Genomic DNA, 14920 nt, shown 5'->3' on the forward strand with positions numbered 1-14920 from the left:
AATGTTCTCTGAATGTTACTTTTGAATGTTCTCTCATCGTTACTTTTGAATATTCTCTGATCGTTACTTTTGAATATTCTCTGAATGTTACTTTTGAATGTTCTCTGAATGTTACTTTAGAATGTTCTCTGAATGTTACTTTAGAATGTTCTCTCATCGTTACTTTTGAATGTTCTCTGAATGTTACTTTAGAATGTTCTCTGATCGTTACTTTTGAATGTTCTCTGAATGTTACTTTAGAATGTTCTCTGAACGTTACTTTAGAATGTTCTCTGAATGTTACTTTAGAATGTTCTCTGAATGTTACTTTAGAATGTTCTCTCATCGTTACTTTTGAATGTTCTCTGAATGTTACTTTAGAATGTTCTCTGATCGTTACTTTTGAATGTTCTCTGAATGTTACTTTAGAATGTTCTCTGAACGTTACTTTAGAATGTTCTCTGAATGTTACTTTAGAATGTTCTCTGATCGTTACTTTTGAATGTTCTCTGAATGTTACTTTAGAATGTTCTCTGATCGTTACTTTTGAATGTTCTCTGATCGTTACTTTTGAATGTTCTCTGAATGTTACTTTAGAATGTTCTCTGAATGTTACTTTTGAATGTTCTCTGAATGTTACTTTAGAATGTTCTCTGATCGTTACTTTTGAATGTTCTCTGAATGTTACTTTAGAATGTTCTCTGATCGTTACTTTTGAATGTTCTCTGAATGTTACTTTAGAATGTTCTCTGATCGTTACTTTTAAATATTCTCTGAATCTTACTTTTGAATGTTCTCTGATCGTTACTTTTGAATATTCTCTGAATCTTACTTTTGAATGTTCTCTCATCGTTACTTTTGAATATTCTCTGAATCTTACTTTTGAATGTTCTCTGATCGTTACTTTTGAATATTCTCTGAATCTTACTTTTGAATGTTCTCTGATCGTTACTTTTGAATATTCTCTGAATCTTACTTTTGAATGTTCTCTCATCGTTACTTTTGAATGTTCTTTGAACGTTACTTTTGAATGTTCTCTGAATGTTACTTTTGAATGTTCTCTGATCGTTACTTTTGAATGTTCTCTGATCGTTACATTTGAATGTTCTTTGAACGTTATTTTTGAATGTTCTCTGAATGTTACTTTTGAATGTTCTCTCATCGTTACTTTTGAATGTTCTCTGAATGTTACTTTTGAATGTTCTCTGAACGTTACTTTTGAATGTTCTCTGATCGTTACTTTTGAATGTTCTCTGAATGTTACTTTTGAATGTTCTCTGATCGTTACTTTTGAATGTTCTTTGATCGTTACTTTTGAATGTTCTCTGAATGTTACTTTTGAATGTTCTCTGATCGTTACTTTTGAATGTTCTCTGAATGTTACTTTAGAATGTTCTCTGAATGTTACTTTAGAATGTTCTCTGATCGTTACTTTTGAATGTTCTTTGAACGTTACTTTTGAATGTTCTCTGAATGTTACTTTTGAATGTTCTCTGAACGTTACTTTTGAATGTTCTCTGATCGTTACTTTTGAATGTTCTCTGAATGTTACTTTTGAATGTTCTCTGAACGTTACTTTTGAATGTTCTCTGATCGTTACTTTTGAATGTTCTCTGAATGTTACTTTAGAATGTTCTCTGAATGTTACTTTTGAATGTTCTCTGATCGTTACTTTTGAATGTTCTCTGAATGTTACTTTAGAATGTTCTCTGAATGTTACTTTTGAATGTTCTCTCATCGTTACTTTTGAATGTTCTTTGAACGTTACTTTTGAATGTTCTCTGAACGTTACTTTTGAATGTTCTCTGATCGTTACTTTTGAATGTTCTCTGAATGTTACTTTTGAATGTTCTCTGAACGTTACTTTTGAATGTTCTCTGATCGTTACTTTTGAATGTTCTCTGAATGTTACTTTAGAATGTTCTCTGAATGTTACTTTTGAATGTTCTCTGATCGTTACTTTTGAATGTTCTCTGAATGTTACTTTAGAATGTTCTCTGAATGTTACTTTTGAATGTTCTCTCATCGTTACTTTAGAATGTTCTCTGATCGTTACTTTTGAATGTTCTCTGAATGTTACTTTAGAATGTTCTCTCATCGTTACTTTTGAATGTTCTCTGATCGTTACTTTTGAATGTTCTCTGAATGTTACTTTAGAATGTTCTCTGAATGTTACTTTAGAATGTTCTCTGATCGTTACTTTTGAATGTTCTCTGAATGTTACTTTAGAATGTTCTCTGAATGTTACTTTTGAATGTTCTCTGAATGTTACTTTTGAATGATCTCTGAATGTTACTTTAGAATGTTCTCTGAATGTTACTTTTGAATGATCTCTGAATGTTACTTTTGAATGTTCTCTGAATGTTACTTTTGAATGATCTCTGAATGTTACTTTAGAATGTTCTCTGAATGTTACTTTTGAATGTTCTCTGAATGTTACTTTAGAATGTTCTCTGAATGTTACTTTAGAATGTTCTCTGATCGTTACTTTTGAATGTTCTCTGAATGTTACTTTAGAATGTTCCCTGAATGTTACTTTTGAATGATCTCTGAATGTTACTTTAGAATGTTCTCTGAATGTTACTTTTGAATGATCTCTGAATGTTACTTTAGAATGTTCTCTGAATGTTACTTTAGAATGTTCTCTGAATGTTACTTTTGAATGTTCTCTGAATGTTACTTTAGAATGTTCTCTGAATGTTACTTTAGAATGTTCTCTGAATGTTACTTTTGAATGTTCTCTGAATGTTACTTTTGAATGATCTCTGAATGTTACTTTAGAATGTTCTCTGAATGTTACTTTAGAATGTTCTCTGAATGTTACTTTTGAATGTTCTCTGAATGTTACTTTTGAATGATCTCTGAATGTTACTTTAGAATGTTCTCTGAATGTTACTTTAGAATGTTCTCTGAATGTTACTTTTGAATGTTCTCTGAATGTTACTTTAGAATGTTCTCTGAATGTTACTTTAGAATGTTCTCTGAATGTTACTTTAGAATGTTCCCTGAATGTTACTTTTGAATGATCTCTGAATGTTACTTTAGAATGTTCTATTTTGTCTAGAAAGAAGTAACATTTTAAAAACATCAGAGGATTGTCCAACTGAAACATTTCAGAAAAGAAACGCTCCATGAACAATGTATAAATAATTTTTTTTGTGTTAATGTTGTGAGAACATTATTAAAGACCTGATTAACATTCTATTAATGCGATTATTGAAATAATGTTTGTTCATAACTCTGAGTTCTTGCCAGAATATTCCCTGTTGTCTGTTAAGCTCAAAAAGAAGAGGCTGATGAACAACAGAAACTGCTGCACACTTCTGGAAGTTTGTGTAAATAGATAAACAACATTTCAGTGGCATCTGTAGATCTGAAAAAGATACATTCTGGGTGAAAGTTTTCTGAAACCAAGAGCTCATGGGGTTAATGTTTTATTTAAATATCTCCAGCAGATCGTGACTGATATGCAGTTATTCCTTTCATTGCACTGGAATTATGTTGTTGAATCAGGGCATTTCTATGACGTATCACTCACGCTGTCCGCGGTAACATAGCATTTTCTCTCTGTCACTCACAACCCAAAAACTGCAGTGAGGAAGTTCATCTCTGAGGAGGATCTGTTTTCTCTCAGTCACTCACAACCCAAAAACTGAGCAGTGAAGACGTTCATCTCTGAGGAGGATTTGTTTTCTCTCTGCCACTCACAACCCAAAAACTGAGCAGTGAAGACGTTCATCTCTGCGGAGGATCTGTTTTCTCTCTGTCACTCACAACCCAAAAACTGAGCAGTGAAGACGTTCATCTCTGAGGAGGATTTGGTTCTTCTGACAGCGGCAGGTTTCTGCACCAGGCTTTAATCCCAGATAGAGTCTTTGTGTTTCCTTGCGGAGAAATGCATCAATTCCCACTGGAGGAGTAACGCAGGTGTAAAGCTGGAGTAACACAGGAATAACGCTGGAGTAAAGCAGGAGTAAAACATCAATTCCCACTGGAGGAGTAACACAGCAGTAAAGCAGGAGTAACACGGGGGTAACACGGGAGTAAAGTAAAGCTGGAGTAACTCAGGAGTAAAGCAGGAGTAACACAGTAGTTAAACAGGAGTAACTCAGGAGTAAAGCAGGAGTAACACAGTAGTTAAAAAGGAGTAACGCAGTAGTAAAGTAGGAGTAATACAGGATTAACGTAGGAGTAAAATAGGAGTAATGCAGTAGTAAAGCCGGAGTAACTCAGGAGTAATACTGGATTAACATAGGAGTAAAACAGGAGTAACGCAGTAGTAAAGCAGGATTAATGTAGGAGTACAACAGGAGTAATGCAGAAGTAATGCAGTAGTAAAGCAGGAGTAACGCAGTAGTAAATCAGGAGTAATACAGGATTAACGTAGGAGTAAAATAGGAGTAAAACAGGAGTAACGTAGGAGTAAAGCATCAGATCCGACTGGAGGAGTAAAATAGGAGTAAAACAGAAGTAACACAGTAGTAAAGCAGGAGTAACTCAGGAGTAAAACAGAAGTAACACAGTAGTAAAGCAGGAGTAGCGCAGTAGTAAAGCAGGGGTAATACAGGATTAACGTAGGAGTAAAGCATCAGATCCCACTAGAGGAGTAATGCAGGAGTAACACATGGGTAACACAGTAGTAAAGCTGGAGTAATGTAGGAGTAAAACAGGAGTAATGTAGGAGTAAAACAGGAATAACGCTGTAGTAAAACAGGAGTAGCGCAGTAGTAACACAGGAGTAACGCATGAGTAAAGTAAACAGGAGTAAAGAAGTAGTAGAGCAGGAGTAACCCAGTAGTAAAACAGGAGTAACACAGGAGTAACACATGAGTAAAGTAAAGCAGGAGTAACACAGTAGTAAATCAGTATTAAAACAGTAGTAAAACAGGAGTAAAAGAGTAGTAGAGCAGGAGTAGCGCAGTAGTAACACAGGAGTAACACATGAGTAAAGTAAAACAGGAGTAAAGGAATAGTAGAGCAGGAGTAACACAGGAGTAACACAGGAGTAACACAGTAGTAACACAGGAGTAACGTAAAGCAGGAGTAACACAGTAGTAAATCAGTATTAAAACAGGAGTAAAGCAGGAGTAAAGAAGTAGTAGAGCAGGAGTAACCCAGTAGTAAAACAGGAGTAACACAGGAGTAAAGTAAAGCAGGAGTAACACAGTAATAAATCAGTATTAAAACAGGAGTAAAGCAGGAGTAAAGAAGTAGTAGAGCAGGAGTAACCCAGTAGTAAACAGGAGTAACACAGGAGTAAAGTAAAGCAGGAGTAACACAGTAATAAATCAGTAGTAAAACAGGAGTAAAACAGGAGTAAAGGAGTAGTAGAGCAGGAGTAACACAGTAGTAACACAGTAGTAACACAGGAGTAACAGGAGTAACACAGGAGTAAAGCATCAGCCTGGAGGAGTTCGGGATGTTCGCGGCTCTGTGTGCGCTCCTGGTCCTGCGCGCGCTCGCCGCCGCGGATGTGCACGCGCTGAACTGCAGTCAGGTGAAGGGCGCGTTCACGGCTCTGGGTTTGAGTCCTGTCAGCAGTTTTCCCGCCGAGGAAACATCAGGTACGTGCGTTTAATCACACACTGTGAGGGAATGAAGGAGACGGGGCAAGTTGTCACAGTCTGCATCTCAGTAACTGTCCTCCAGTCAGTGAATGCTGCTTTCACACTGGAACTGTTTACAATACTAGAATTATATAATATTTAATTCTGTCCTCCAGGCGAAGTTTACAGAATCATATTTAACTCATGATATTTAAATAATTCAGTAACAAGTGAACACAATAAAACATTAATGTCACTGTACAATGAAGGCTGTGTGAGAGATTTTCATACATGTATTTGTGTGCATTTCCAGTTATTACAATGTTTTTCATGAATGATGATTTGTTGACATTTAACTGAAAAACCCATAATTGTTTGTGACAACTTACCCCGTATAGTGTGGCATATGTGGAAATGTGTGTTGGTTTGTGTAGATGGACCAATAATTACCAACGAATCATAACAATCTCCTCTATATATCTGTATATAACACAACATTTCTGACCCTGCAGACTTGCTTCAGCGATCCGGTTTAAATCATGAGACTTTATTATTTTGCATATATTAGCAGACTTTCAAGCTCATCCTGACGTTTATATATACATATAAGAACTTTATTCATGACTCATGGCTATAATTGATGGTTTGCTTTAAAAATAATAATCTCACGGCTATCTCCTGTTAAAGTCACAATTGTGTGTTTGTGAGGATTTGGGACTGTAAGAAGTTTCTGTGAGTTTACGTGAATGTCACTTACAGTAAAACTTTATAAATAGTTTTTTTTACATTCTTTTTGATGATTCAAATCTGAGAAAACCATTGAAATGGAATCCAGAAAAATAAAACAGCTACAGTAAAACGGTCCTAAAAATGTAATTTGTGTTAAACTTTTAATAAATTGTTACAATTTAAATTAATTAGAAATGCTTTTTGATTATTACAATTTAATTTACTACAGTTGATTCTAGAAAAATGAAATTTGTGAAATGAAATGCAGGCAACATCTGCTGTCCTCATATCGCAACAGTAACGTTTCTTGATTTGATGAGTTTGCAATATTATTGCTTTAATTGCCATATGTTGCAAATCACCAATTCGAGTTTATTTCTATAGCGCTTTTCAAAGCAGCTTTAAGTGTAGATGTTCAGGTACAGTAACGGTCATATTATATACACCTGTAATATAGTTCACATGACAGTGTTATAAACAGAGATATTACAGCTATATTGTTCTCCAGAGCGGCTATGTATATGAAATAACTTTTTCTACAACAGAAAAGCATCACTGAACTCACTGACGCTGGACTCCAGAAACACACTTTGTTGCAGTATTGTCCTGATATCTCTGTAAAGCTGCTCTGAAACACTCTCTGTTGTAGAAAGTGCTGTAGAAATAACGGTTAGTTAACGTCATGTATTGAGTTAAGCAGACGCAATGAACATGTTCGGCAGCGATGACAGCTTGTGCTTGTAAAGATTACACTAAGGATACCATGACAATGTTTAAAAGTTTTGCATGTCCATCATCTGAAATATCTTTGGCCAAACTGGAGCTTTAAGTTATGCCTAGTTCACACTACAGGATTTTAAGCCCGATTTAAGCCCGATTTGCAAATCGTTGAGCTCGCGACAGGTCGGGTTGTTATCGCGTGCAAATCGCGGGGGATTAGCGGCCGATGAACGCTCGCCAATCTGTTAGTATGAAAGAGCCAACAACGCATCAAAGACGCTCGCAGACGCCTCGCGGACGTGTCGCAGAGCCCAGAAAAAATATCTAGCATGCTAGATATCTGGAGCTGTCGCACGACTCAACCACATGTGATGCCATGAGCTACAGCCAATCAGAGCAAGGCATGGGTTGAGGTCACTGGGAAAATACCGTTTATATACTGTCTATGGGAATTATTATTATTTTTTCCAGAGCAAATCATCGCGCAAACAGTTTGCAGCACTAATTTCTGTCTGACGTCCATATTCAAACAAAGACTCGCGTATTGTGTACTTGTGTTCTTCGCTGGGTAGTGGCGCACGTGCTGTATTGCATAATTTCCGGTTCGTTTTATCGCGTGATTTCTTCGTGATAAAACGTGGTTTGTAGACAAGATAGAATCGTTGGCTGACAGAGTTGTTGTCGACTCGTGTAGTGAGTTACCTCCTGTTGCGGATCAATCACGCTGTGTTGTGTGGTGTGAACAGCTCAACAACTTGAACACTCCTGATTTCACAGAGAGCAAGTCATGTAGTGTGAACTGCACAGTTCAGCCCGACGGTTTAAAATCCTGTAGTGTGCACTTGCCTTTACTGGAGACTGGAGACTGGTGACTGGAGACTGGTGACTGGAGACTGGAGACTGGAGACTGGTGACTGGAGACTGGAGACTGGTGACTGGAGACTGGTGACTGGAGACTGGTGACTGGAGACTGGAGACTGGTGACTGGTGACTGGAGACTGGAGACTGGTGACTGGTGACTGGAGACTGGAGACTGGAGACTGGAGACTGCTGACTGGAGACTGGAGACTGGAGACTGGAGACTGGTGACTGGAGACTGGAGACTGGAGACTGGTGACTGGAGACTGGAGACTGGAGACTGGTGACTGGAGACTGGTGACTGGAGACTGGAGACTGGTGACTGGAGACTGGTGACTGGAGACTGGAGACTGGTGACTGGTGACTGGAGACTGGAGACTGGTGACTGGAGACTGGAGACTGGAGACTGGTGACTGGAGACTGGTGACTGGTGACTGGAGACTGGAGACTGGAGACTGGTGACTGGAGACTGGTGACTGGTGACTGGAGACTGGAGACTGGAGACTGGTGACTGGTGACTGGAGACTGGAGACTGGTGACTGGAGACTGGTGACTGGAGACTGGAGACTGGAGACTGGAGACTGGAGACTGGAGACTGGTGACTGGAGACTGGAGACTGGAGACTGGTGACTGGAGACTGGAGACTGGTGACTGGAGACTGGAGACTGGAGACTGGAGACTGGAGACTGGAGACGGGAGACGGGAGACGGGAGACTGGAGACTGGAGACTGGAGACTGGAGACTGGAGACTGGTGACTGGAGACGGGAGACGGGAGATGGGAGACTAAACGAGCTGTGTTTCGAGACGCAATAGTTGTTGTGTGTGAGAGGGTTTAGGTCTGACACACACACAGTCCTTCATCAACACTGATGTTATTAATACACACGCGGAGGTTATTACAGAGACACAGACACTCGTGTATCTTCATCTCCAGTCTGCGCTGGTTTAATGCCATTACAACAACTGAAGAATTCTGTGTTAGAATCACAACATAATATAGAATTTACACATTATATATACTTACACTGTTTTAGCTCAACTTATTCTATTGTTCAAAAGTTTGTGGTTGGTACGGTTTTTCAATGTTTCTGAAAGAGTCTCTTCTGCTTTATCTGATCATAAATACAGTAAAACAGTGAAATATTATTATAATGTAGATCATCAGTTCTCTATGTGAATATATAGTAAAGTGTAATTTATTCCTGTGATCAAAGCTGAGTTTATCATCATTACTCCAGTCTTCAGTGTCACATGATCCTCCAGAAATCAGTGTAATATGAAGATCTGATGATCAAGACACAGTTATGATTATTATCAGTGTTGAAAACTGTTCATATTTCTGTGGAAACCGTCATACAGTTTATTTCTCAGGATTCTTTGATGAATATAAAGTTCAAAGGAACAGCATTGATTTGAAGTATAATCTCCTGTGTCGTGAGTGTGTGTAGTGTCGCTGTCGATGAGTTGAGAGCATGTCTGCGGAGTGAACGCATTGTTCCGTGTCTCAGGAGCGGATCTGCAGGTTTGCGCCGCTCGGAGGTCCTGCTGTAACTCAGAGATGGAGCAGATCTTCAGGAACAGAAGCTCTCGGGACTTCCAGAAGCTGATGGACGACACCAGCGAGGAGATGAGGAACACATTCATGAGCGCACATCAGAGACTCGATGGTACGATCCCCAGCTCTTCTAAATGGTTTATTTTCTTCTAATAGGGTTGAAAAATAAGCAGATCTAGCAGCTTTTAAAGCCACTCTGTAAGCAATCGAGCTCTCCTTCCATGAAATCCGAAACACCTCCAGTTTTGCTTTCTTCCAGTTGCGCTCCATTTTTCTGGCTGCTCTCTTAAGGGCCTGAGTGTGTGTGTGTGTGTGTGTGTGTGTGTGTGTGTGTGTGTGTGTGTGTGTGTGAGTGTGTGTGTGTGAGTGCGCTCATTGTGCCACGGGGCTGGACTATGTTCTTTAATCTTCTTTAAGCGCAGTGGAGCAACTGTGTCTAAAGTGCTGGAAAAGAGAGAGTTAAAAGTTTCCGTTGCAATATCAAGTTCTTCTAAGCTATCCGGGATGCTGAGATGAGGAAACTGATTAGGAAGATTATTGATAAAGCAATCTTTAGTGGCAGAAGTGATCGGTCTAACATATTTATAACACGGAGTCGGCTTTGCAGCCTTGGCTAAATGTAATTTACACGAGACTAGATAGTGATCTGAGATGTCCTATCTTGCACCCAGCGCAAATGACTTTGTACGCCGGTTTAGTGAAAAGAGAAAGCTGGTGTGTTCCGGCGCAAACGTTCCCTGGTGATATTCTGCAGTTCCAGAAAACAACTCCGCCACTGACCAGGAGAAACCCAGTCTAAAGACAGCGGCGCCGCGCGTTAGTCATATGCTATTTTAAGGGCGCGTGCTTGGCCATTATGTAGCGTGTGAACAACACACACTTTGCTTCTCTAATATACACGGGCGCAGCAGTTCATATTTCTGCAAACCATACATTATTACAAGGAAAGATATTACCACCCGAGGGAGATCATTGGGGTGTCCATGAAGATGTGAAAGAATAGGCATAAATCTAGCAACACATTTACCCAAATTATTGCGGCTGATTGTAGTAATGACGGATCAACCCTGTTTGCTCAACAGTGGCGAGACACATCGGTATATAAGGACATCTGACAAAGTGGGTTGTCCGTCAAGAACCAGAAAACTAAACTCTGAAGAAATCACGTTACCATCATGTAAGTTTCGTGCGCTGGCAAACCCGCTGTTATAATAGCGATCCGCCGTTATAATAGCGATCCGCCGTTATAATAGCGATCCGCCGTTATAATAGCGATCCGCCGTTATAATAGCGATCCGCCGTTATAATAGCAATCCGCCGTTATAATAGCAATCCACCGTTATAATAGCAATCCACCGTTATAATAGCAATCCACCGTTATAATAGCAATCCGCCGTTATAATAGCAATCCACCGTTATAATAGCGATCCGCCGTTATAATAGCAATCCGCCGTTATAATAGCAATCCACCGTTATAATAGCGATCCACCGTTATAATAGCGATCCGCAGTTATAATAGCAATCCACCGTTATAATAGCAATCCGCCGTTATAATAGCAATCCACCGTTATAATAGCAATCCGCCGTTATAATAGCAATCCGCCGTTATAATAGCGATCCGCCGTTATAATAGCGATCCGCCGTTATAATAGCAATCCGCCGTTATAATAGCGATCCGCCGTTATAATAGCGATCCGCCGTTATAATAACAATCCACCGTTATAATAGCAATCCGCCGTTATAATAGCAATCCGCCATTATAATAGCAATCCGCCGTTATAATAGCGATCCACCGTTATAATAGCAATCCGCCGTTATAATAGCGATCCACCGTTATAATAGCAAACCGCCGTTATAATAGCGATCCACCGTTATAATAGCAAACCGCCGTTATAATAGCGATCCACCGTTATAATAGCAAACCGCCGTTATAATAGCGATCCACCGTTATAATAGCAATCCGCCGTTATAATAGCGATCCACCGTTATAATAGCGATCCGCCGTTATAATAGCAATCCGCCGTTATAATAGCGATCCGCCGTTATAATAGCGATCCGCCGTTATAATAACAATCCACCGTTATAATAGCAATCCGCCGTTATAATAGCAATCCGCCATTATAATAGCAATCCGCCGTTATAATAGCGATCCACCGTTATAATAGCAATCCGCCGCTATAATAGCAATCCACCGTTATAATAGCAAACCGCCGTTATAATAGCGATCCGCCGTTATAATAGCGATCCGCCGTTATAATAGCGATCCGCCGTTATAATAGCGATCCGCCGTTATAATAGCAATCCACCGTTATAATAGCAATCCGCCGTTATAATAGCAATCCGCCGTTATAATAGCGATCCGCCGTTATAATAGCAATCCACCGTTATAATAGCAAACCGCCGTTATAATAGCGATCCGCCGTTATAATAGCGATCCACCGTTATAATAGCGATCCGCCGTTAAAATAGCGATCCGCCGTTATAATAGCAATCCGCCGTTATAATAGCGATCCGCCGTTATAATAGCGATCCACCGTTATAACAGCGATCCGCCGTTATAATAGCAATCCGCCGTTATAATAGCGATCCGCCGTTATAATAGCAATCCGCCGTTATAATAGCAATCCGCCGTTATAATAGCAATCCGCCGTTATAATAGCAATCCGCCGTTATAATAGCGATCCGCCGTTATAATAGCGATCCGCCGTTATAATAGCGATCCGCCGTTATAATAGCAATCCGCCGTTATAATAGCGATCCGCCGTTATAATAGCAATCCGCCGTTAAAATAGCGATCCGCCGTTAAAATAGCAATCCACCGTTATAATAGCAATCCGCCGTTATAATAGCGATCCGCCGTTATAATAGCAATCCGCCGTTATAATAGCGATCCGCCGTTATAATAGCGATCCGCCGTTATAATAGCGATCCGCCGTTATAATAGCGATCCGCCGTTATAATAGCGATCCGCCGTTATAATAGCGATCCGCCGTTATAATAGCGATCCGCCGTTATAATAGCGATCCGCCGTTATAATAGCAATCCGCCGTTATAATAGCGATCCGCCGTTATAATAGCAATCCGCCGTTATAATAGCGATCCACCGTTATAATAACAATCCGCCGTTATAATAGCAATCCGCCGTTATAATAGCGATCCACCATTATAATAGCAATCCGCCGTTATAATAACAATCCGCCGTAGCGATCCGCCGTTATAATAACAATCCGCCGTTATAATAGCAATCCGCCGTTATAATAGCAATCCGCCGTTATAATAACAATCCGCCGTTATAATAGCGATCCGCCGTTATAATAGCAATCCGCCGTTATAATAGCAATCCGCCGTAGCGATCCGCCGTTATAATAGCGATCCGCCGTTATAATAGCAATCCGCCGTTATAATAACAATCCGCCGTAGCGATCCGCCGTTATAATAACAATCCGCCGTTATAATAGCGATCCGCCGTTATAATAGCAATCCGCCGTTATAATAACAATCCGCCGTTATAATAGCGATCCGCCGTTATAATAGCAATCCGCCGTTATAATAACAATCCGCCGTTATAATAGCGATCCGCCGTTATAATAGCAATCCGCCGTTATAATAGCAATCCGCCGTTATAATAGCGATCCGCCGTTATAATAGCAATCCACCGTTATAATAGCAATCCGCCGTTATAATAGCGATCCGCCGTTATAATAGCAATCCGCCGTTATAATAGCAATCCGCCGTTATAATAGCAATCCACCGTTATAATAGCAATCCGCCGTTATAATAGCAATCCGCCGTTATAATAGCAATCCGCCGTTATAATAGCGATCCGCCGTTATAATAGCGATCCACCGTTATAATAGCAATCCGCCGTTATAATAGCGATCCGCCGTTATAATAGCAATCCGCCGTTATAATAGCAATCCGCCGTTATAATAGCAATCCGCCGTTATAATAGCGATCCACCGTTATAATAGCGATCCGCCGTTATAATAGCGATCCACCGTTATAATAGCAATCCGCCGTTATAATAGCGATCCGCCGTTATAATAGCAATCCGCCGTTATAATAACAATCCGCCGTTATAATAGCGATCCGCCGTTATAATAGCAATCCGCCGTTATAATAACAATCCGCCGTTATAATAGCAATCCACCGTTATAATAGCAATCCGCCGTTATAATAGCAATCCGCCGTTATAATAGCGATCCGCCGTTATAATAGCAATCCACCGTTATAATAGCGATCCGCCGTTATAATAGCGATCCACCGTTATAATAGCAATCCGCCGTTATAATAGCAATCCGCCGTTATAATAACAATCCGCCGTTATAATAGCGATCCACCGTTATAATAGCAATCCGCCGTTATAATAGCGATCCGCCGTTATAATAGCGATCCGCCGTCATAATAGCAATCCGCCGTTATAATAACAATCCGCCGTTATAATAGCGATCCGCCGTTATAATAGCGATCCGCCGTTATAATAGCGATCCACCATGGAACAAGCGCGCCGGCTCTTAAAGGGAATGTGAGAGGACGCTCTGATTGGTTTATTTCATGTTACGCCCAAACCACACCTGAGTAATGAAGCGACTTCAGACACACACATTTTAGATTTGCGTCATCTTTGCGAGATTTTCGAGATCCGCCCACAAAGTTACTTGTGTTTCGCGTTTGATACTTGCGTTAGATCGTTAAAATAGGGCCAGAGATGTCATCGCTCTGCTGCAGAATTCCCACGGCATCAACATTGATGTGATAATATCAGATCGAGAGTATTAGATCGAGAGTATTAGATCGAGAGTATGGCTGCGTCCCAATTCACATACTATCTGTCCTAAATAGTATTCGAAAATAGAATTAGAACGTCCCAAATCGTAGTATGTTGAAATGAGTGTTCCAAAGACACCCGGATGGTCGACTATTTCCGGTCAGAATCCGAAGTGCAGATCGATGAACACGCTAACGGCTGATGTTGCCCATAACCCATCGCTCGCTGGACGAGGATTCGGTTAGAACTACAAACACGAGTGAAAAGTGTTAAAAAACTACAGACATGGAGGACACACGAGTCCGGCGTTATGTAGAGAGGGTTAGATAAAGGGTTTGAGTGATTAATTATCAGTATCTAACCTGACGAAAATATATTTATTCAGTGTTGTCCACATTGTATTGCGTCTGCAGCAGCATTGTCAACTTCTGTAAAGACACGTTTACCCATTAACTTTTAAATGCATCATTATATTCAAATTCCAAACACACGAGGAGAGTCTCCGCATGACAGACCGCGACTGCAGATGAACACGCGACTACATTACTCTCCGAACCGGAAGCAAATTAATCAGATTGAATGGAGGATTTTAACTGTGACGAGATGATTGACAGGGAAGTTTACAGTGACAGGATGATTGACAGGGAAGTTTACTGACAAGATGATTGACAGGGAAGTTTACAGTGACCTGATGATTGACAGGGAAGTTTACTGACAAGATGATTGACAGGGAAGTTTACTGACAGGATGATTGACAGGGCAGT

The 14920-nt window shown here is 40.1% G+C and overlaps 1 protein-coding gene across 1 annotated transcript in view; it reads left to right on the top strand.

The window, feature by feature from the left end:
- Positions 1-5398: 5398 nt before the first annotated feature.
- The window catches only part of gpc6b (glypican 6b), a gene marked incomplete at both ends in the record, with an annotated part of 30062 nt that continues 20540 nt past the window's right edge, over positions 5399-14920 (top strand). Inside the window, 2 exons of the mRNA XM_079617473.1 lie at positions 5399-5543; positions 9342-9500. Coding sequence (XP_079473599.1) covers positions 5399-5543; positions 9342-9500 — 304 coding nt within the window. The remainder of the gene's footprint in view (positions 5544-9341; positions 9501-14920) is intronic.

The sequence above is a fragment of the Phoxinus phoxinus genome, assembly GCF_949152265.1.
Source record: "Phoxinus phoxinus genome assembly, chromosome: 7".
NCBI lineage: Eukaryota > Metazoa > Chordata > Actinopteri > Cypriniformes > Leuciscidae > Phoxinus > Phoxinus phoxinus.